This window comes from Vicia villosa, linkage group LG6 (assembly GCF_029867415.1).
Source record: "Vicia villosa cultivar HV-30 ecotype Madison, WI linkage group LG6, Vvil1.0, whole genome shotgun sequence".
Taxonomy (NCBI): domain Eukaryota; kingdom Viridiplantae; phylum Streptophyta; class Magnoliopsida; order Fabales; family Fabaceae; genus Vicia; species Vicia villosa.
Window position 1 is genome coordinate 105,268,235 of NC_081185.1, and position 21,178 is coordinate 105,289,412.

At 37.8% G+C, this 21,178-nt stretch overlaps 1 protein-coding gene across 1 annotated transcript; it reads right to left on the reverse strand.

Annotated features, from left to right (window-relative positions):
* Positions 1–12,719: 12,719 nt before the first annotated feature.
* On the reverse strand, positions 12,720–17,903 carry LOC131609467 (uncharacterized). The gene is made up of 9 exons (XM_058881164.1): positions 17,679–17,903; positions 17,516–17,578; positions 17,326–17,381; positions 16,559–16,652; positions 16,360–16,420; positions 14,340–14,421; positions 13,373–13,428; positions 13,215–13,278; positions 12,720–13,102 (listed from the first exon to the last, which is right to left on the reverse strand). The coding sequence occupies exons 1-9, from the start codon at positions 17,814–17,816 to the stop codon at positions 13,039–13,041; spliced, it is 678 nt and encodes a 225-aa protein (XP_058737147.1). The 5' UTR covers positions 17,817–17,903; the 3' UTR covers positions 12,720–13,038.
* Positions 17,904–21,178: the final 3,275 nt, after the last annotated feature.

Here is a 21,178-nt window from a genome sequence, read left to right on the forward strand (position 1 = left end):
TTCCTTAATTGGATAAAATAAAAGTCGGTGGCGACTCTCTGCTTTTCACAATTCAAAAAAATAAAAAGAAGAGTCAGTTCGCATCCCACAAAAACCGAGGCGACAGAACTGGCTTTGAAATTGATCGAAGTTGGTTATCCTCGAGGAATGTTTTGATCGGCCGTCCGAGTGCCGTATTGAGATGTTGTCTCCAAGGATCATAGAACCCGAATACCATTCTAAGACAGGTTTAAACCAACTAAACTTCAGTGGGGAGGGTATCACCTATGAACCTCGTGCAAGCCTTTAAACTTAAGGCTATTGTGTGATTTGTTTGTGTTTTCCACATGTTTGACATCATAAACATCATAACATCATAAACATATCATTTTCACTAATCATTTCAAGGACCGAAGAGTTTATTTTTGTTCTGTTGTTGTAGGTAATGGCTCCTGCTACCATAAATTACATCCGGATCAACATCTCAACAGTACCATCTGAACTTAAGGACTTAATATCAGAATTTCCCAGAAATGCTCAATTCACCGAGAGGCATGGTCACCTACTCCATTTGGTTACCTCAAAATTTGAAGAAGACATGATACGGGTCATGTTCTAATTCTTTGATACCGAACATCATTGTTTTACGTTTCCCGATTACCAGCTAGTACCCACATTGGAGGAATTCTCTGAACTGATTGGGTTACCTGTTCGAGATCAATTACCTTTCACTGGTTTAGAAAAGATTCCGAAGCCTGAAATCATTGCTGCTGCCTTACATTTACGAAAGTCAGAAATCGAGTCTAATTGGGAAACAAAGAGTGGAGTCAAGGGTCTGCTTGCTAAGTTCTTGATAGGAAAGGCTCGATCACTATTAAAGGATAAGAGTTACCAAGCTTTTGAAGAAGTTGTGGCTCTTTTGATTTATGGGTTGGTTTTATTCCCTAATCCCGACCAATTCATAGGCATGCACGCTATCAACATTTTCTTAACCCGCAATCCGGTACCTACTTTGCTGGGAGACATTATACATTCTCTACACACTTGTACCATGAAAAAGCGAGGGAATCTTATGTGTTGTGTACCACTACTGGCTAGATGGTTTACATCACACCTTCCCCGATCGGTGTTGAAAAACGAGCAAAGGATGCAATGGTCTCACAAAATTATGTCCTTATCTAATTCAGATATCCGGTGGAACAACTTTTTTCAAGATGACATCACTCTTATTGACCATTGTGGGGAGTACCCTAATGTGCCGCTCCTCGGCATTAGGGGAGGCATCACCTACAATCCCTCTTTAGCTTTGCGCCAATTTGGATATGCACGAAGAAATGGTCCTCACGACATGATCATCCACGGCATTGTGTTCGACTACGAAGAGGATTCCCAAAGATATCGACAAAGGTTTATACATGCTTGGGGAAGTGTCTATAAAGTAGAAAGCAAGTCTTTAGGACAATTGAATTCTATTCCCATGGAGCCTTACCTCAAATGGGTGTGTGCTCGTGCTCAGAAGTTCATCATGCCATATCCCGCTATCCTACCTGTAACCATTGAGCCAGAAGTCGAAGAGGAGGAACCTCGAGTTATTCTACATCCGGACATGCCAACTGACCTGGAAGAGCTGCAGAAATCTTGGGTTCAACTAAGAGAAGAAAGGGACACTTTCAAAGCACATTGTCAGGACTATGAGAGGAAAGTGTTGGAGCTCACCAGACAACTCCATGAAGAACAGCAGATCAACACGTTCCTGGGTGCAAAGAGAAAGCGTCCATGGGAGGCTTGAAGAATCTTTTATTTTCTTTTATATGCTTTATCTTGTAAGCCCGAAAGAGGCAAAGAGAAAAAAGAGAAAAGAAAAGAGAAAAGAAAAAAGAAAAGAAAAGAGAAAAAGAAAAGAAAAAAGAAATAAAATGTTTGACTAATAAGCGTTTGCTTCTCTTTTGTTTAAACAAATCTAAATTATAAGATCCTTGAAAACATTGCATATGCATCTCATTCATAAACATTGCATAACAGGTTCGCATAACAGGTTTCTCATCTTCTCGCTGTTTATTTTAGTTAGAAGGGATGGATTCCGAAACTAAACAGTTTTCAAAATTTTAAGGGTAACTAAACAGTTTTCAAAATTTTTAAAAATAGCAAGGACTAAAACTGCATACATAAAAGTTTTGTAGGGATTAAAATTGATTGTTTTTTTAATAGGGACTAAAAATGAAAGTTAAGATATTTATAGGGACCAAAAACATATTTAACCCAAAAAGATATGTAAAAAAGAATAAGTTCAATACCTGAGTAAGGTTTGAGATGATGGTGAGTTGGAGAACCGAGCTTGGAGGGAAAGAGTTGGAGAATATGGGTTGCTCAGAAGGATGAATAATGAGTATGAAAAAGTAAGTAAAGGATTTGTTATTCATATATTTATAAGGCTATAAGCCTAGGCCGAGTATGCATCAATGTCAAGCATTAGGGTTGCGCCTATTAATAACAATAGGTGTTAGGATATCTATTAGACCAATGCAAATTAATCAATGACCCACAATTCCTGCGTTGGTCGTTGATTAATTTATGTCTATTTTAGGTACTTTACAAGTAGGAGTTGGTACATGAGAAAAAGGAGCGAAAACAATGAAGAAATGGAGAAACTGCATTAGTGGCGACCTCCATGGCGTTCACCATGACATGGCACTCATGAGGCGCCACCTACCTTGAAGAACAAGCAAGAAAATTACTTCTAAAGTTTGCGGCATTCACCACAAGGGCATGGCGTTCGCCATGACCCCCCAACTGGCCACATTCACTACTTTGCGCTCATGGGGTTCGCCATGGGCTTCGTGAGCTGAAAAATAGCAACAGAGTTGTCCAATCTTCTCCCACTTCAGCAGAAAAATCTCACACGACTCCTACACGACTTTACTAACTTTTTAGCAGTTGGAACACTATATATAGTCATAGTTTTAGGATTTCATTATCCAAGTTCTTAGAATTCAAGTAGGCAGAAAAAGTACTCATTGAGAAGAACTTATTTGCTCACATCGAGTGATAAGTGCATCCTAGAGTTAGGATTTGAAGAATTGTTGATTATGCTTGGATCTTTCGCTTTGTAATCGTGCCGCCATATTATTTTCAGGATTTTATTTACAACTTTTCAGTTTTCAATTTTGCCGTATTCCTTTACCATTTTTAATTTGCATTTTATTGTTTTGGTATTTGGCATTATCATTTTTAGTATTCATTATATTGGATATTTAATTCCTACTGCTTTGATCTCAAAGTTCTATATACATAATTGCTTACTAGTATCACTTGCATATATATCAAATTGAATTCTACACGTTCTCTTTTGATAATTTTACATGTGCATGCTACTCTTTTGATAATTTTACATGTGCATGCTAGTTACTACTACTACTCATTATCATCATTATATCATTAATTATACTCAGGGGCGGAGCTATAGCCCAGCGAGCCCGGGCACGCGCCCGGGCTCAACCCCTCTTTTTGTTGTATAGTCCCCACCTAATAGTTGATTTTTTAGACAGCAGTAGGGGCAAAAATAATAATTTTTATACAAAATTAAGGGCAAAATTACTAAAAACAGGGTGTAAAATATTTGGACAAAATTAAGGGTAAAATTTTTAGACAAAATTAAGGGTAAAATTAGTATAAACACGATGTAAAATTAGTAAAAACAAGGTATAAATTTTTTGCCCAGGCTCCATAAAATTTCTGGCTCCGCCACTGATTATACTTAAAATTTTATTTGGTATGTATAGCATGAATATTGTGCAAAATCTGTCAAGTTAAACTATATAGGGTCTGGAATATGAGGACCATCGTTTCGACGCTACTCGCGTCTAAGTTGTAAATTATCCGTTAAATTAGGACTCATTTTTGGGACTGATTTTTTATAATGTTTTAAATTGAAACTGATAACCGTGAAATCGTTAAACTTAGAGATATTGATTTCGTTTTGAAAGAGAGGAACTGGTATCTGAGCTATGAAATAAAAATTAGATTTTAAATTAAATCAATTGCGATGGCAAGGTTTATTTTAAATTGCAAAAGTAGTCATTTTTAAAAATAGAGTCTAGAAGAATAAATGTGCTGCAACAGCAGGCGTTTGAAAGTCTAAACTCTAGAGCTACGCGAGCAACAACAGATATCTCCTTTAAACCTATTTTTCACCATAAACGACTTTTTAATTTATTAGAAGTTCTTGATTTTCAAAAACATAAATTTTATATTTTAACACACTGAACCGCGACAATGGCAATATAGATTTTAGAATAAAGCTCGGTTCTGATTTAGTAAATCGCAAACGGTTCACTTAAATTAAGTTTCTTCATATTAAGGAAAAATATTGTCGCAATTTAATTAATTAACCTGACTTAGATGTGAGTACTATTGATCAATGTGAACCATATTGTGGTCTTGCTTTTATTGAGTAACTTTAAACCAACTTGTGTTGATTTCTGTTTCTAAATTTCCTTCTCCTTAATATCCATCGCCTCATATTTACATAGCAACAGTAGATGGTGGTAGATTTATTATTGGTCTCTGTGAGTTCAATATCTTTTATAACTACGATAGATTCCGTGTACTTGCGAAACACATCAATAATTCACGAGTACAACTGAGTGGCCGCCTATTTGGTCTACCAGTACTTAAAGTTGGGCGAGGACTGTCCTTAGAAGACAAAGCAGATGACAAGGAGTTGTATGCTGCTTTCGATAACTTACTATTATTAATATTTTCATAATTCATTTGGTACACTTTTTATTAATATTAAATCTGAACCATTTTTAGGTATGGATCATCTCATACTTCCCTCGCATCATCGGGTGGGAACCAGCACCTAGGTACACTGAGGACTGACCACATGTTGCCAAATTTGTTCCGTACATGTGGAATAGTGTTGTCGATTCATTTAGAGTGTATCTTGACCGTCATTTACCATATGACATTTGATTCTACCCATACGAGGGTCACCGTGAGACGCGTTAGTTTGCCATCATTTCCTTATACTCTGGATGGCTGGCATGTGGGTAATCTTGGCTACTTGCAAATTATTCCGAGGCTTTCCTATGAGTATGTTCCTCCATGCGTTTTCCACAGAGATCTTGGTGCAATACTGGATGATTTCGAGAGTCACTTGGTACCACAGAAGTATCGCAGGGTGTCAGCTGATGTACACTGGGCTTATGCAAACGGCTACATGACATATTTTTATATGGTTTCACACCTTATCATAACACCACACACTTTTGGATGACCACCTAAGCCAACTAATCAGGAGGTACTTAAAGTTAGGGATGACCACACCGAGAGCGTGTTTGCGGTCTGTCGGTGTGTTGTGAAGATGGGTAGAAGAGGGATAAAGGTAGGACTCTTTGATGATGGCGGCCCTCAATTGGCCCTAGTTGAAAACATGATTGTTGAGTTACAGAATATCGTGCAGTACAGAAGGAGAAGGAGGCAGGGGGTTAGATATACCCAGTAGTTTATGTTTGGATGTATTAATTTTTTAGTATTTTTCAGACAAATATTATGTATGGTCTTAAATATTTGGATAAATGTATGACTTTTTACTTTCATTTAACTTTAATATAATTTGATTTTACTTTAATATAAGTTGTCTTAAAAAAAATTACAATGTTAGGACAATTATGCTAATCTAAAATGATTCAGGAGGTTTTCGGAGATGCATCTTTGAAATAATTCTCCCTTGCAATTAACATGTTTCCAATATCTTTTAAAGGACTTCAGTGGACAATTCAGAGATGCATATACGGATACATCCAAATAAGCATACATAGATGCATTTCTGAACCATATTTTATTCAAAATAAGTGAATCTCAAAATAGCATATTTTAGTGTGATTTGGGTGCGTTTAGAGATATATTTCTGAACGTATGAAAAATATTTTTAGATTTTCAAGAGTCTGAAATGTACACATAAGGGTGAAAAGAGTATTCTCCATTAAATAAAGGGTTAAATATGTTTTTGGTCCCTATAAATATCTCAACTTTCATTTTTAGTCCATATTAAAAAAATATTTTTTAATCCCTACAAAAATTTAGCATGCAGTTTTAGTCCTTGTTATTTTCTAAAGTTTTGAAAATTGTTTAATTACCCTTAAACTTTCAAATTTTTTAATAATTTTTTCATACATGTATAGAATACAATAAAACATTTTTTTTACCATATTTTAGAATTTTTTAAAATAAGACTTAAATATGAATTTTTTAAATTTTAAAAGAAAATGATAAAAGTAATGAAAGGGTTGATTTAGAAATCAAATTTTGAATTTTTTTCAGAGGAACTTTTTATAATATTCTAAACATGTTTTTAAAATAATTATTAGAAAATACACATTAATTTAACAGGAAAGACTAAAACTATATACATAAAAATTTTATAAAAATTAAAATATATTATTTTTTTCGTTGAGATATTAATAGGGACCAAAACATATCTAACCCTTAAATAAAATAAGGGTAATGTTAAGTTTAAGATTTTTAGCATTAAATATTGAGAATTTCTTTATTGACCCCCTTATGGGGTGACCCCCAGCAAAATTCACAAGTTGCCCCTGCTTCGGAGATGTATCTATGAAGTTTTTTTTTTAAAATTTTTCCAGACTTCGGGAGTGCACTTCCGAAAACACCAAATAAGGGGGTGTTTTCAGAGATGCATTTCCGAAAACACCTTTTTCACATTTTTTGGGGTTTTCGGAAATGCACTTCCGAATTATGCAGAAATTGTGTTTTTTTTATGTTTTTCTTAACAGTCCCGTATTTTTAATTAAACGAAAACGCCGAATAAAATAAACGACATATCAACATAAAATACTAATATAATAAATACAATCCGAATAATATATACAAGCCGAATAAAATAGTAATAGTGTGCGAAATACAAGCCGAATACAAGAAAAATAATCTGGAACCCCTAATGTGTATGCCTAACCCTCTCTCCCTGGGACCTCCTCTGCCTCCTATATGTCGCTGCATGGCCCGCATCACCGACCATCCTCTCCACCACGGCGACTGCCTCTAGACCGCCCTGATTAATGATACCTCGCTCCAACGCGTCCCGCCTAAGCATCTCTATCCGCTGACATATGGGCAGGAGATAAATGGCATGGTCATCCTCGGCCTGCTGGTTCTCCAGGATCTCCTCGTATGCTGGCCTGGGAGCGTCGGCTGTCATCAGAGGATGTGACACCCGATAGAACCATGTAACGTACCCCTCTACACAATGCCAGTCCTGGGTGGCCTGCATGCGACGATACTCCTCCGGGACCATATGACGCTCCCAACCTGCAAATATGGCAGTGTCCTCCACTCGGGTAACTATATCGGGAGCAGCCTCAAACGGCGACCTCGGTATCATCTGCACATGTCCAAAATTCCGCATGCACCGCTCAAGGAGATGCCTCACCATGGTGTTGGTCCCGCATGCCAACCAGTCAGAATATAACACGATGCGGTCAAAAGCAACAACAGCAGCGTAGTCACTGAATGGCCTCCAACGAATGTTATCGTGAGCTGTGCGGTCGAGGTACCCACGATATGGTCCCACTGCATTGTTCCCCCTTTGGAGAACGTATCAGGCGGCCCTAGGCATGGCGTCCTCGTACGCAGGATCGAAGGAGAAGCCGTGGATGCGGAGGAAGTAGGAGATGATCCAGTCCTGAAACACAAACACGATAATGTATTAAAAATAAATACGAACCATAAATAAATGTGAAACAATTAAAATGAAACATACCGTCAGGAGTGTGGCGGATCCGGTCAACTGCCTGGTCCTCCAGTTGGAGGCCTCATTCAGCTTCTAGTATAGATATACCAGAATAGCTGACCTCCAGTTCCACTGGTGAATGGTAGTCAAGTCCATGAAGTAGCGGAGGTAGGTCATGTCGACGTATCTTGCACTCTTGTTCACAAAGAGTGTAGTTCCTACCAAAAACATGAACCAGCACCAGAGAGCGCAGACACGGTGATACTCCATAAATAGGGCGTTATCCGCCTCCTCGGATTCGGCCGCCGCCACCAAGTGGTGCTCATAATAATCGCTCAATATGGAGAACCGAATATGAGGCCCATTTTTCGTCTGACACTCAAAATCAGTCATATTTGGATCCATACCCAGATAGACCGCCATCAAGTCGATCGCATCGACCCTCTGGATCCGGGAATGGTTCAGCAGCATCCCCCTAATCGGCAAGTGGAGAAGACAGTGCACATCGTGTAAGGTGATCGTCATCTCCCCAACCAATAAGTGGAAAGAAGACGTCTCCCTATGCCACCGCTCCACAAAGGCCCCCTGCATGCCGTGGCTGATGGTGGTATACCCGGTCATGCACAACCCACCAATCCCGGAAGCAGTCACCGCATCATTAAACCACTGCGCCTCTGGTTTAAAGAGACCAAAAATCTTCCGCGCGTGGTTCGCCATTTTTAAAGTCGGCCTTTCCTGTTACAACAAAATGTGGAATAAAGTGGAATAAAAAGCTAAATAAATATCGGTTAAATAATAAAGTCGGACAAATTATAAAAAATACCTCTTCATCCCAGACACGTTGAGCGACGTGCTCGTGGTAGGAAATCAGCACGGACGTGTCCCTAGGTCCTCCCGGGTAGCCCTCATCCTCCTCCTCCTCCCCGTGTGGAGGATCAGCATCAGGTATCTCCTCCTCCGTCTCCTGGTATGTCACCTCCTCCTCCTCCTGAAGGGAAGAAGATACCCGAGCCAGCCGACTCCTCGATCCAGACGAGGAACCAGGCTCATCTGTCTGTACGGGTGCTCGTACTCCACCCTTCCCCCGCGTCGATGCAAGTTGCGTCGCACGCTCGCATCTAGCTGACGCTGTCTATGTCTCTCTCCCCTGTTTGATACGTGTTGGGTTGCCTGCCATATTCCTGAAACAATTGAAATCCATAAGAATGCGAAACAATTAAAAAACAAAAAAAAACACTTCTGGACACTTTTCGGAAAACTGGTCAGGGAGGTGTTTTCGGAAATGAACTTCTGAAACACCCTTGCGAACACCATTTCTGCAGGTTTCATGGTAGACCCCAAAACACACTTCAAAATCAGTTTTTATGCTTCTAAACAACCCTAAACACTACTAACAACCTACCCCTATATCATTTTTCTAATTTCTAACAACCCTAACATGCATTTCAATCATAGATCTAAAGCTTTAGAAACTTACAAATCGAAGGTGATTGAGATGCTTTTGAATGTAGTAGAACAAGTAGATGGAGCTTTTGATGTAGCCTTGGAAGTTGGTTTGCAGAAAATCTGAGAGAGGTTGAGTTTGAAATTGGTTTAGGATAAATGATTTGGGGGGAGGGGCTGTTTTGTTTAAACTGCAAAACGTGCAGTATTTCGGAAATGCACTTCCGAAATGGTGTTTTCGGAAATGCATTTCCGAAATAAGAAAAAATTTGAAAGAAAAAAGTGTTTTTTGAGATGCATCTCCGAAAACACCTTTTTTTTGTACTTCGGAAATACATTTTCGAAGTAAAGGGGCAGTTGCGAAATTTCGCTGGAGACCACCAAGAAGATAGGGAGATGGATAAAGAATTTCTCTAAATATTATCGGGCTTCGTCCTCTACTGCTGATTGCTGTTGTTTTAACAACTATTTGTTGATGTGTGGCTCTAACATATTTGCACTGGATTATGAGCAACAATATCCAAAATGGCAATCAGGATCACTTGGTTTTATGTTTTGAGTTTTAGTCATTACTTAGCCGATGAAGTATGGTATTACAAGTGTTTATGCAACATAATAAATTTCCCATCAACGAAATATCAATGTTGATGCCTGCAATCAATTTTAAAACTCAGATCGGATCGGGCCGGATCAATTTACCCAAAAATGAATTGAATTATATTTTCATTAAGTTTTGTTTAGAAGTTTGAAAGAGAAGAGAGGAAAGGACTTTAAATTAAAAAAATAAGAATTAAATAAAAATAATAGAATGATTTAAGTGACTATGATTTTAGGGAATTTATTTTCGTTCTAAAATCAAAATCTCATTAGGAAACTAAAAAATTGTATTTAAAGAAGAATTTGAAGAATTTTGAAAGCTTAAACAAATTGTTTAAATATAAAAAAATATTAATAATAAATATTTTTTATTATTCTATAAAATAAATTTTCAAAAAAATATTAAAGATTTCTCTATATTTTATTTTAAAAAATTGAAACTCTTCATTTTCTCCCCTATAAACTCTCAAAATAAAGCCCTAGTGTGTCAGACAATTTGCGCATTTAAACCAATAAAGCTAGTAAAAATCTGATTAAACTGGTCAATTTCACTTGAATCGATGTTGCCCGAACCGATCTGATTCAATGAAATTATCTAGTGTGTATACAAAAACAGCAATCAAGCTTTATCTCACTAAGTGAGATCGGTTACATGGATCAATTTTCATAATATTTTATTCAAGATCATGTTTCTATCTAACTCGTTAATCTCAATATATTTTTTAATAACTTCTATTATAGTCTTTATAAGTCTTCATCTTTTTCTAGTTATTTGACTTCTCTCCATCTGATTTACTCTTCTTACCACATAATCTACGGGTCTTCTCACTACATGTCAAAACCACTTAAATATATTTTTCCATCATCATCTCTACTATAGGTGTTATCTGAACACTCTCTCTAATATTTTTATTTATAATCTTATCATGTCTACTTTTACCACACATCCAATGCAACATCCTCATCTCTGCTACACTTACTTTATTCTTGTGTTGATTATTAATTGTCCAATATTTTGTCATGTACAACATGGCCGAATCTTACTATAATTCGAAAAAAATTTCCCTCAACTTGAGTGGTTCCTATGCACAACTTAAAACCTATGATGTTTTCCTCTAACTTCCTCTATTTCAACCACCCAATTTGAATCTATCTTGTGAATCGCGGCCGCACCAGCCGCTATTGCGGCGCGAAGCGGAAAAAAAACGAGATGGTCGCTTCCGGTCTTACCAGTTCAGCGTGTTAGGGTGAAGCGGCACAAAGCGGTCCAACGCGGCCGCGATCGCGGGTTGCAGAGCGGGTCGGATGCGGCCCAAAGCGCCGCTTTTACTGGTTGCACTTCTAATAGTAAGAGATCCATCATTTTTTTAGCGGCTCGCAGCTCAGGAACGAGTGAAGTGGAGAGAGAGAGAGAGAGAGAGAGAGAGAGAGAGAGAGAGAGAGAGAGAGAGAGAGAGAGAGAGAGAGAGAGAGAGAGAGAGAGAGAGAGAGAGAGAGAGAGAGAGAGAGAGAGAGAGAGAGAGAGAGAGAGAGAGAGAGAGAGAGAGAGAGAGAGAGAGAGAGAGAGAGAGAGAGAGAGAAGAAAACAAGTTGAAGTGGGAAGAGGAAGAAGAAGAGATGACGTAGAGAGTCGGTGGAGAAAGAGAAGAAGAAGAGATGACGTAGAGAGTCGGTGGAGAAAGAGAAGAAGAAGAGATGACGTAGAGAGTCGGTGGAGAAAGAGAAGAAGAAGAGATGAAGTGGGTATGGGAAGAAGAAGAGAAGACGTATCAGTCGGCGGGGAGAGAGAAGAAAAAAAGATGAAGTGGGGGAGAAGAATAAGGGATGACGTGGGGCAATATTTACCACTAAGGAACCACCAAGTCCTAAGGGAGTTAAAAGGTCAAGATAGCTATTTGTTAGGACATCTATATACCACTATACTTCACTATGATTATAAAAAATATAATAATATGTGTTAAAAAATAATAATTTTTTAAATATTTAATCAATCCACTTAATAGTTTTTTTAGATATACATAGTTAATCCTCTTAAATAAATAAAAAATAATATATAAGTGCTATTAAATTATATATATATATATATATATATATATATATATATATATATATATATATATATATATATATATATATATATATATATATAAGTGCTATTAAAATATATATTCTCTTAGTGCCCGCGTTGCTAAAATAGTGGCCGCATCGCTCCCCGCTTCCGCGCCGCTTCCATTTTGAGGTTAACCACGCCGCTTTCCAAGATTAACAACATAGATTTGAATTCAATAGTTTACGTCCTCTTCTATTTTTCCATAATTTTATAATATGGATGCAAGAAATTTAAACTATTGTGACGTGAGGAATGAAATATAAATATTTTTTTAAAAAAAATATTTTAGTGAAATGGCATTGTCAATAGTTGAACACATGTTCCAGCACTAACATATTCTACCCTTTTTATTTGGTCACTTATCCATCAATGATTATAACTAATTACTTGCCTTATTTTTATTCGGCCACTTAACCATCAATGACTATAACTAATTACCCGCCTTATTTTTCTTTTCTTATCAAATTATTTGCCTCGTCTCAATATCATTTTCTAATAAAAATAATATCACCGTGAAAAATACACTTAATTTAATTTTGATATTAGTAATAAAAATTTGGTAAATATATAATATATTAAAAAAAATTAAATTAACTATATGATATTAAATATTTCTATGTCATATTTTTTTAAAATTTATACTCATGTTTCAATCACTAACCCACTAGTCCGATCATTAACCGAAATCACTCAATGGCCTGGTTTTTAAAACTGCCTACAAAAAGCTTATTTCTTGCATATCACAATAAATTTTAATATTTATTAGGCCAGCAGTCAACAGGAGTAACCATCTCATGACGAACAAAATTCATAATGAAATTAAGTTCAGTGATTTAAGAGTTTAATCTTTAACTAATATGCTACGTTTTGATTTGTTTATGTATAGCCTTTTAAGCATTTTAGTCTAATACATAATGTTACGAATCCAGCCTTCCATATGAAATGTAATATATTCAATTCAATATCAACATTTTCTGTTATTTACTCCACAGCTTTTGCCCTTGATGCAATTAATCTACTTCATTTCATACTGACCTAAGAAATGACTGGTTCATAGCTGTGTATCCAAAGAACAACTTCCCATCTCCAAACTGACCTTGTTAATTTCATTAATACAACATTACAATGTATTTATTGTATTAATGACATTAGTGATGCATCATTCAACTTTTGCTATCTCTCCAACAGGGATGCTGCTTTCTGCAACCGTTTCCCTTACAAATCTGGAATTTCAAGACCAAGAAATTGTTGAGTGAATAGACAAACACACATTGTTTACTACAACATTGATCAAAGAAAATATATCTTGCTTGTAAAAAAAAAAGAATAAAATACCTTTCCAGTTTTTCGCGTGAAGATTGCAATGTGTAGATTGAGAGGATGAAAGACAGCAAGAGCCCTGGACATATCCATTGGATATTATTATTATTATTATAAACAATAGCAAAAAAAAAAAAATGTTATTAATAGAAGTAAGAATGATATTTATTTACCTGAACCAAACAGAACAAAAAATCCGGAAGTTACATCTATTTCGGAATGTTCCTTCCTGAAATATTTCAGAACGCATACTTAGCAATTTTTTCTACAAGCTATATACAAAGTTTAAATGAGAATACAGTGTTTCATTCAAAGTTCAAATGCTAATAAATACAGACAGTTCATACATCCATCACCAACTGACCCAAAAACAATTGAGTATGTGATCATTCTGATGCTTAAAAAGCACTCCAATGGATGACAGTAACTGTGCCACAAGAACCAACTCTTAATTGGCAACATGTTAGCTAAGTCCGTTAAAAAAGGTGGAGATGTTATTTTGTTTGTTCAAAATGTTGACTAGTATTCTGTTTAAGATTTGGCCACAGCTCATGTCCTAGTGCATCACAATAGCAAAAACAATAATGTAAACCTTTTCCCAAAGGTCCCGTCTACTAAAGCAACGCTATAGTAATATTTTTTTAATCATAAATCACAACTAATGACAAACCATATTAAATCTATTTTTTTAAGTACTTTTCTTAGAGGTTTCTTTGGTCTCTCTTTATATTTAACTATTGAAACGTCTTTCTTCTATTCTACCCTCCTCAATGATAAGTCTACTCCACATACTCCCAAACCATTAAGGAGACTCTACCATCTTTTACACAAAACCCAACCCAAACATTTTTCTCTAATACTTCCACAGTTTCACTCCCAAATTCCTGATCCTATCTTGCCTTGCATTTTCACAAATTCATTGCACACTCCAATCATATAGAAGTGTGACACACACAGCTCAAATAAAAATTCAGTTGAATAGGACTACTGGCAAAACAATGTTGCAAAAATAATTAAAAGTCCTAGCATTGTAAACCCACAGACCAAATGAGTGATGCTTCAGAGCAATAAATTATGTTCAAAATAGATAAGCCATATCTATATATATGTAGAGAGAGTTGTAAATCAAAAAACACCAACCAAGTGTATCGGGCAAGTACATGCTTTGGCCAATGCTGAGCATCCCAGAAGTGTTTACGGATCTCAGGATGAATTTCAACATCTGTAAATTCAACACAAATGTTTTAGCATAATAAAAGCCAAATAAATCAGTTATAAATTATAATAGTGTAGCCTAAGTAAATACTGTCTAACCTTTCTCTTAAATGTAAATGATTAATTAATGGTATATCGGTATTTTTCAAGGTGTAAGGTATCAGCTTATTTGTAAGTTTCATAAATAAACACAAATTTAGAGGAAATGAACATTACAAAATAAAATGTTGATAAAATGAACATTACAAATTTAGGAACATTAATTAAAAAAGCTTTTAGATCCATAAAGAGTTTACAGGCACAGATTTTGACATTTCCAGGACGTATGAATATAGAATCTAAATTTAGCAGATATATTTACTCAAGATAGTGTAGATCAGTTCCATACACCAGAAATGCTCTACTGAACATTAACCTATGATGCTAATCGTGCTGCTTCCATGTGCAATTGCGAAGCAACGGTGAGGTCTACGGCAACATATTCGGCCGGCTAACTGCGTTCAACGGGTGTGGTGGTCCAACTGTATATTGTGTCAACATCGCATGATGGCATCTATTTTTAGGGTTTTTTTGCAAAATCTTTCAAATATTCTCTTTTTAACCCAGTGTGTTTATTTTTAAGGGTATATTGTCATTTCGTATTATTTCAAGTGACCTATTTAATTCTTCTTCACAGGGGCAAACCTGTTTTGCTACTGTTCTCCTTCGTCTGCAAAACTCTGTTTCTCCCACTCCTGTGTGGTAACTGTGAATCCCTGTGTTTCTCATTCTTCAGTGTGTGAAGCCCGCTGCTCTTCTCTGTTCTATTAGTTTCCTCTGTTCTTCTGTTCTGTTGGTTTCCTTTCCCACTGTTCTTCTCTATTCATTTGTCATTTTGTTTACTTTTAGAACTTTAATTAGTAATTAAGTTACATTAGGTTTTGATTTTTATTGATAGTGATAAATGGCCAAAGTTGACTATAATCATTCAGTACGAATACCCCTTATATTTGTTGTATTTTGCTCTATTTGATTATTTATATATCCTGTTAGAATTTATGTTTAATTTGCATATTATTTTCAGTCTTTGCAACAGCAGTTATCCCACTATTCCGCTATACCGGTTTTGGGGTCCAGCAGGGGCTTTGGGGTCCGCACCGTTACTTGAGATTAACAGCATAGACATTAACTCCAAAAAAGAGACATCAAAGCATGTACACCAACAAAACAAAGGAACAGAAGAAAACAGGACTTCACGCTGCAAACACTGTCCAAACCCGTTTTCCAGCTAAAAAGGCCTCCCTATTCATCTGTCATTTTGTTGATATTTAGAACTTTAATTAGTAATTAAGTTACATTGGGTTTTGATTTTTAATGATGGTGATAAATGGCCAAAGTTGATTATAATTATTAAGTACAATTACCCCTTATATTTTTTTTGGTATTTATGTATCCTGTTAGAATTTATGTTTAGTTTGCATATTGTTTAGTCTTTGCAATAGCAGATATCTTGCTATTCCACTATTATACCGGTTTCTGGGTCCGGTGCTCTGCAGGACACACTGCTACTCGAGATTAGCAAAATAGAAATTAACCCCAAAAAAGACACATCAAAGCATGTACACCAACAAAACAAAGGAACAGAAGAAAACAGGACTTCGTGCCGCAAACACTGTCCGAACCCGTTATCCAGCTAAAGGCCTCCTATTTTTCCTTTGATCCTGCAATATCCCGTCCCCTCTAAGTTCATACCCTATATCCTCCTACTAATAGCCTAGCAGGCCTTCTCTACTTCTAGACCCATCTTTTTGTTTTACTCCTCTCCTTCTATAGGCATAGGCCAGCTGCCCATCAGTGACATGAAAAAGCTAAGAGCAATACTCTTGCAGCATGTCAGAAACCAGTAAGTAGTATACAAATAACTTAATTGCATTTTTATAAATTGCATTAGAGAAGAAGATCGTACAGTGATGTGGCATATCGACAACTTTTGCAGTAACACCAAGCAAATCACTTCCTGAATATTTCTGCACAACAATAAAATTCCAATCATTCCATTTCCTAGTCACTGTTTTATTGTTTGCATCCGCAAACTCATAATCCAGCACAATAATTGGCTAAATTACACAACTTGATGTAGGTTATATATCTTAAAACATCATTACCAGTTCTACATCAATCATCGGAACCTCTGTACTTTTCCGATTAACCACTAGAAGCCATGGGATATAAAATTTCTCCCTTCCAACTTGAAATGATCTGCATATAAATTTTAAAATAAAAATCATAACTAAAATTTCTTCTTTCTATAAAAATCATAAAACAACAAAACTCTCCCCCATATTGCATAATTAGTACAACTACACAGAATTTCTATCATCAGTTATTCCTTTAATTTCCTACTACAAGCATTCTATTTTTACCGACACTTCTTTCTCACGAATGCACAATACAAAACAAATCAACATCTATTACTCGCAAAGCACTTGATCAATCTAGCTAAAACCAGTGTTGCCCAATATGTGAAGGATGACAGCACCATGCCATTTTATGGTGGAAATGTCGATTTAAAATGGCGGAACTTCAGCTCAACGGTCTTCGGTTTCACACGTTTTCTCCATAGGAACTTTAATCAACATTAATGCATCTGAATGAAATGCCTTTTTTCTTCTCAACTGCTACTTCTTGTAGTGCATTTCGAACTAAAAAAATCTACTTAACTAAAAGGAAAACTACTACAGATCTATGAAGCACGGACACCGGCAACACAACACCAACACGTTGACATCGGTGCTAATTTGAAAAATATATATATTAAATATAATCACGAGTGTCGGTATAAGTTTTTCGAAAGTGTTGGTGCAGCATAGTTAAAGATAAAGTAAATTCAAACATTATATTGAAACGCAGTAAACACAAGAAAATTTCTCACATTTTATAAGGATCAGCCCCAGTGTAACCCGTCGGCTTAGGTAAGGGCACCAAAACCTGAAAATCCAATTGACATGAAAAACCAATTACAAATCGCAATAAACATACAGCAAAAATAAATAAAAATTAGATTAAAAAAAAAGCAATAAGAAAAACAAAACCCTAATTTTACAGAACTAGAACACGCGCACCTCACGATTCACTGCGAAGATGGGACAATGGCGGCCAATGAGGTCTTGCCACACGGTTCTCGACTGCAATTTGAAAGAAAAAAAGATGAAACGGAATCGTATGATAATGAAAGGAACAGTAGAGTAATGGAGAATTGCGAAAAGGAAATTTGAGGGGACGAACGGAATGGTATTGACCCATGCGGCTCATAGGGACGATGTCACCAGGTTTGTAAGCAAGAGCGATCGACAGTAGTGATGATATCAACAGAAATGGTAGCCACGGTGGCGAGAGAAGAAGTTTCGTGGTGGTTGCAGCCATGGCTGGGTAATAGCTACGAACTGAAGTTTGAACTCGGTAGCTTTAGCCGAGTTCTAAAGTTGACTCTTGTTTCCAATTGTCGTTCATTATGCACCGTTTTGGAGTGTGTTGTCGTCTATGTTTGTTGGGCCGATCAATTGGACCGACCTATGGCCCATGACAATTGTTTAGAAGAATTGTTCATTACACTTAATATTTTACTTATACACTCTGCAAAATTTAAAAAATACTTCTAGATTTTAAAAACGCATCAAATACACAAAACAAGTACTCTTTAAAATAAGTAAAAGCAAGTGTTAAAAAAATATCGGATTTGGAATTCTGATCAGACTTTTTTATTTTTTGCTGGGAAACGATATTTCATTAAGAGGCATCAAAAGCCAAAGGAAAAACAACAGGGGGCTTCAAAAGAAGGACAACCACCAACCCAAGTCCTAGAACCAATCACAAAAGCATGTCTAGTCAAATTATGGGCTTGCAAATTACAAGTTTTGTTATGAAACAAAAGAGAGGAGAATTTAAAACTACTAAGAAGATTTCTTATGTCTAAGACTACAGAATCCAACACATGCCTCTTTTGGAAGAGATTAACACAGTCCACGACCACCTTGGCATCAGATTTAATCACAATCCTTTCCATTTGCAATTCTTTGGCCACAGGCAATCCCCACCTTATAGCCATAGCTTCTGCTAGCGCAACTTCAACTGAAACATCTTCTTTCTTACAAGCTGCGAGGGAAATAGCATTGTGTTGATCCTTAATTAAGCAGCCCAAAGCCACTAAGCCTTCACTATAAATGATGGCATCCACATGGATTGTATGAACATCTTTCCTGTTGCAATCTGCCAAACCAGAACACACGGTAGCCCCTCCAGAGACAGGATTCCATTGATTAAATTCCTCTACATTTGTCACTACTTCCTTTGCAACCTCAACAGGTGAAACATCTTTGAATTGATACAACTTTAGATTCCTACTCAGCCACACTTTGTACATTATTGTGCATATTATTTGCAGGCTGAAAACATCCCCACAAAATAGGATACTTTGGATCCAGTCAATGAAACACAATCCAGTTGGAATTCTATAGCTCAGAACAGAAGAAAAAAGAGATTGTCTTACAAAATCACAATCCATAAGCAAATGCTTAGCATTCTCAACATCCTTGGGCATATGGGATCTAACCCGATTCCTTTTCTCTGTAAGTTATCTTTTGTCGGGAGGATGTTTTTAGCAGCTCTCCATAGGAAGTTCCTAATTCTATTACTGGTTGGGGCACTCCAAAGTTTCTTCCAGAGTTTCCTGCAAGGAGGATTTGAAGGGCCAGGATTCTTGGACTCTTTAACCTGCAAGCATAAGTGGTTAGCAGATCTAACACTGTAATCTCCATCCTTTTCAAAATGCCATATCATTTTATCTGCCAAGTCACCTCCAGAAAGAGGGATGTTGACAATTTGACATGTGATCTTACTGAGCGGATCAGATGGCCAGCAACAATGAAGGCTTGAAGTTCAGGATGTTTGATGGGAAAAAAGGGGGTTGTACCTGCAAGGCACTCCGATGCCAAAGTAAGTAGGTATTCCACAAGGTACAACAAAGTGAGAAAATTTGGGGGTGGAAAAAGATTACCTTGCCCTCTGTGTGGAGAGGGCTATTTATAGGATGTTTAGGTGGCGCGAGACATGGTTGTTCACCGGGCACGAGGGTCTCTCGTGGCCGGTTACCTTGTGAGTTTGCCCGGAGCGACCGGGAGGTACTTGTCACACGTGGTCTAAAGTGTATTGGGCCGAAGGCTGGATTGGCCCAATTTAGATAAATTGGGTCGGTCCAGAATAGGAGCCCCCCAAGTCGTTGCTTCTGGTCGAGGGAGTGACGACCTAGAGGAAGTTGATCCGGTGGATTTACCGGGGACACGAGCCTAGGGTATCCAAGGAAGATAGGTCTCGAGTTCCCGGGGAGAAGAATGGTCAGGCCGGGAGTAGGGAAGCGTGTCGTTTTAGAAAAGCTGGTAGGGGCGTGTCGCATTTAATGCGAAATGATGGCTACCTTATTACCTAGGCTGTTAGGGTTAATGATGACCATGCCTTTACAGTGTTGCATGTGTGGCGCATGTGACGCCTTTGGCAGCCTATAAATACGAGGATCCATCATTTCCCCAAACTTTTCAAATTTTGTTGCTTCGTTCTTCTCCCTCCGCTGCCGACCGTGAGCTCTTGTTGTGGTGTTTGCTACCAATTCTTCAACCTTTTATCAGAATCGTTCTTGTAAGTTTACTTTTGATTCCTGTTTCCCGTATTTTATGCTTCGATTGTCATTTTAGAACCGTTTGCATGTGGCTAGGATAGATTCTAGGGATGATTTTTGACGAAAGTATAGGATGAAACTATCGGTAGGTGGCGGAGATGGAGGATTTTTCTGTCGCTTACGGCGGTGTACGGTTGATTTTTCCCTGAGGATATCGTTTTAGCCTTTTAATGGCGGTTTGGGACTATTGATCAACTGTGACCGAGTTTTTAGTGTTTTTTCTAGGAGAGTAGGTCGTTATTGCATAGCGAGTGCCTTCCCTTTGCTCGAATTCTATTTTCTGGATAGGGGCGAGGTCGCGGGCCGTTCGGTCTTTGGACCGTTGGTGCGCCCTTTCACTCTGAACGGTGGTGGAAGGGTGGATTTGATTTAACTATCGAATTCATTGTTCTCCCATGTGTTTCAGGTGAAATATGGCCGAAGTGGGACGCCCGTCAGCTTCTGGTTCGTCGTCCTCTAATCCCCCGGCTCGGCAGGAGGTGCCCCTGTCGGCCTGGGTGGTCCAGGAAGCACTTGACGTCGAGAGTTATTTTTTGGAAGATGACTCGGATATCTTCACGGAGATCGGGGGTTACGTGGATCCTTCCGGGGATACCTCCAGGAATGGATGGTCGGTTCTTATCCCGGCTGGGGGGGACCGTATCTGTGACGTATATACCCCCGATCTGCTCCCCATGTACGAGGTAGTCTTCCGGGAGATGGGGTTCCGCATACCTTTTTTAGATTTTCAGATGGCCATTCTTAACCACTTGGAGGTGGCCCCTACGCAACTTCATCCTAATTCGATCGCTTTCATCCAGACGTTCGAGCTGGTCTACTCTCACCTGAAGATAGGGGCGACCATCCCTTTGTTCTTTTATATATTTTGCGTGCAGCACACGGTGAGGGACGGTCACTTTGGATGGGTGTCCTTGAAGCAGTCTAAGAAAATCTTCAAGTCTTACTCGGATTCCCTGAAGGGTTATAAGCCCCGCTTCTTCCTCATCCGCCCTCAGTCTCGGGAGGCCCGAGATAGTGTCTTTGCTAGGGTCACGACCGTGGATGTCAATGGTCGTCC

Coding starts and splice junctions, on each gene's coding strand:
- LOC131609467 (XM_058881164.1), bottom strand. CDS start 17,816: ATGGCTGCAACCACCACGAAACTTCTTCTCTCGCCACCGTGGCTACCA. Junction 17,382..17,515: donor TCTTCGCAGTGAATCGTGAG/GTGCGCGTGTTC, acceptor TTGGATTTTCAG/GTTTTGGTGCCCTTACCTAA. Junction 16,421..16,558: donor CGATGATTGATGTAGAACTG/GTAATGATGTTT, acceptor ATTGTTGTGCAG/AAATATTCAGGAAGTGATTT.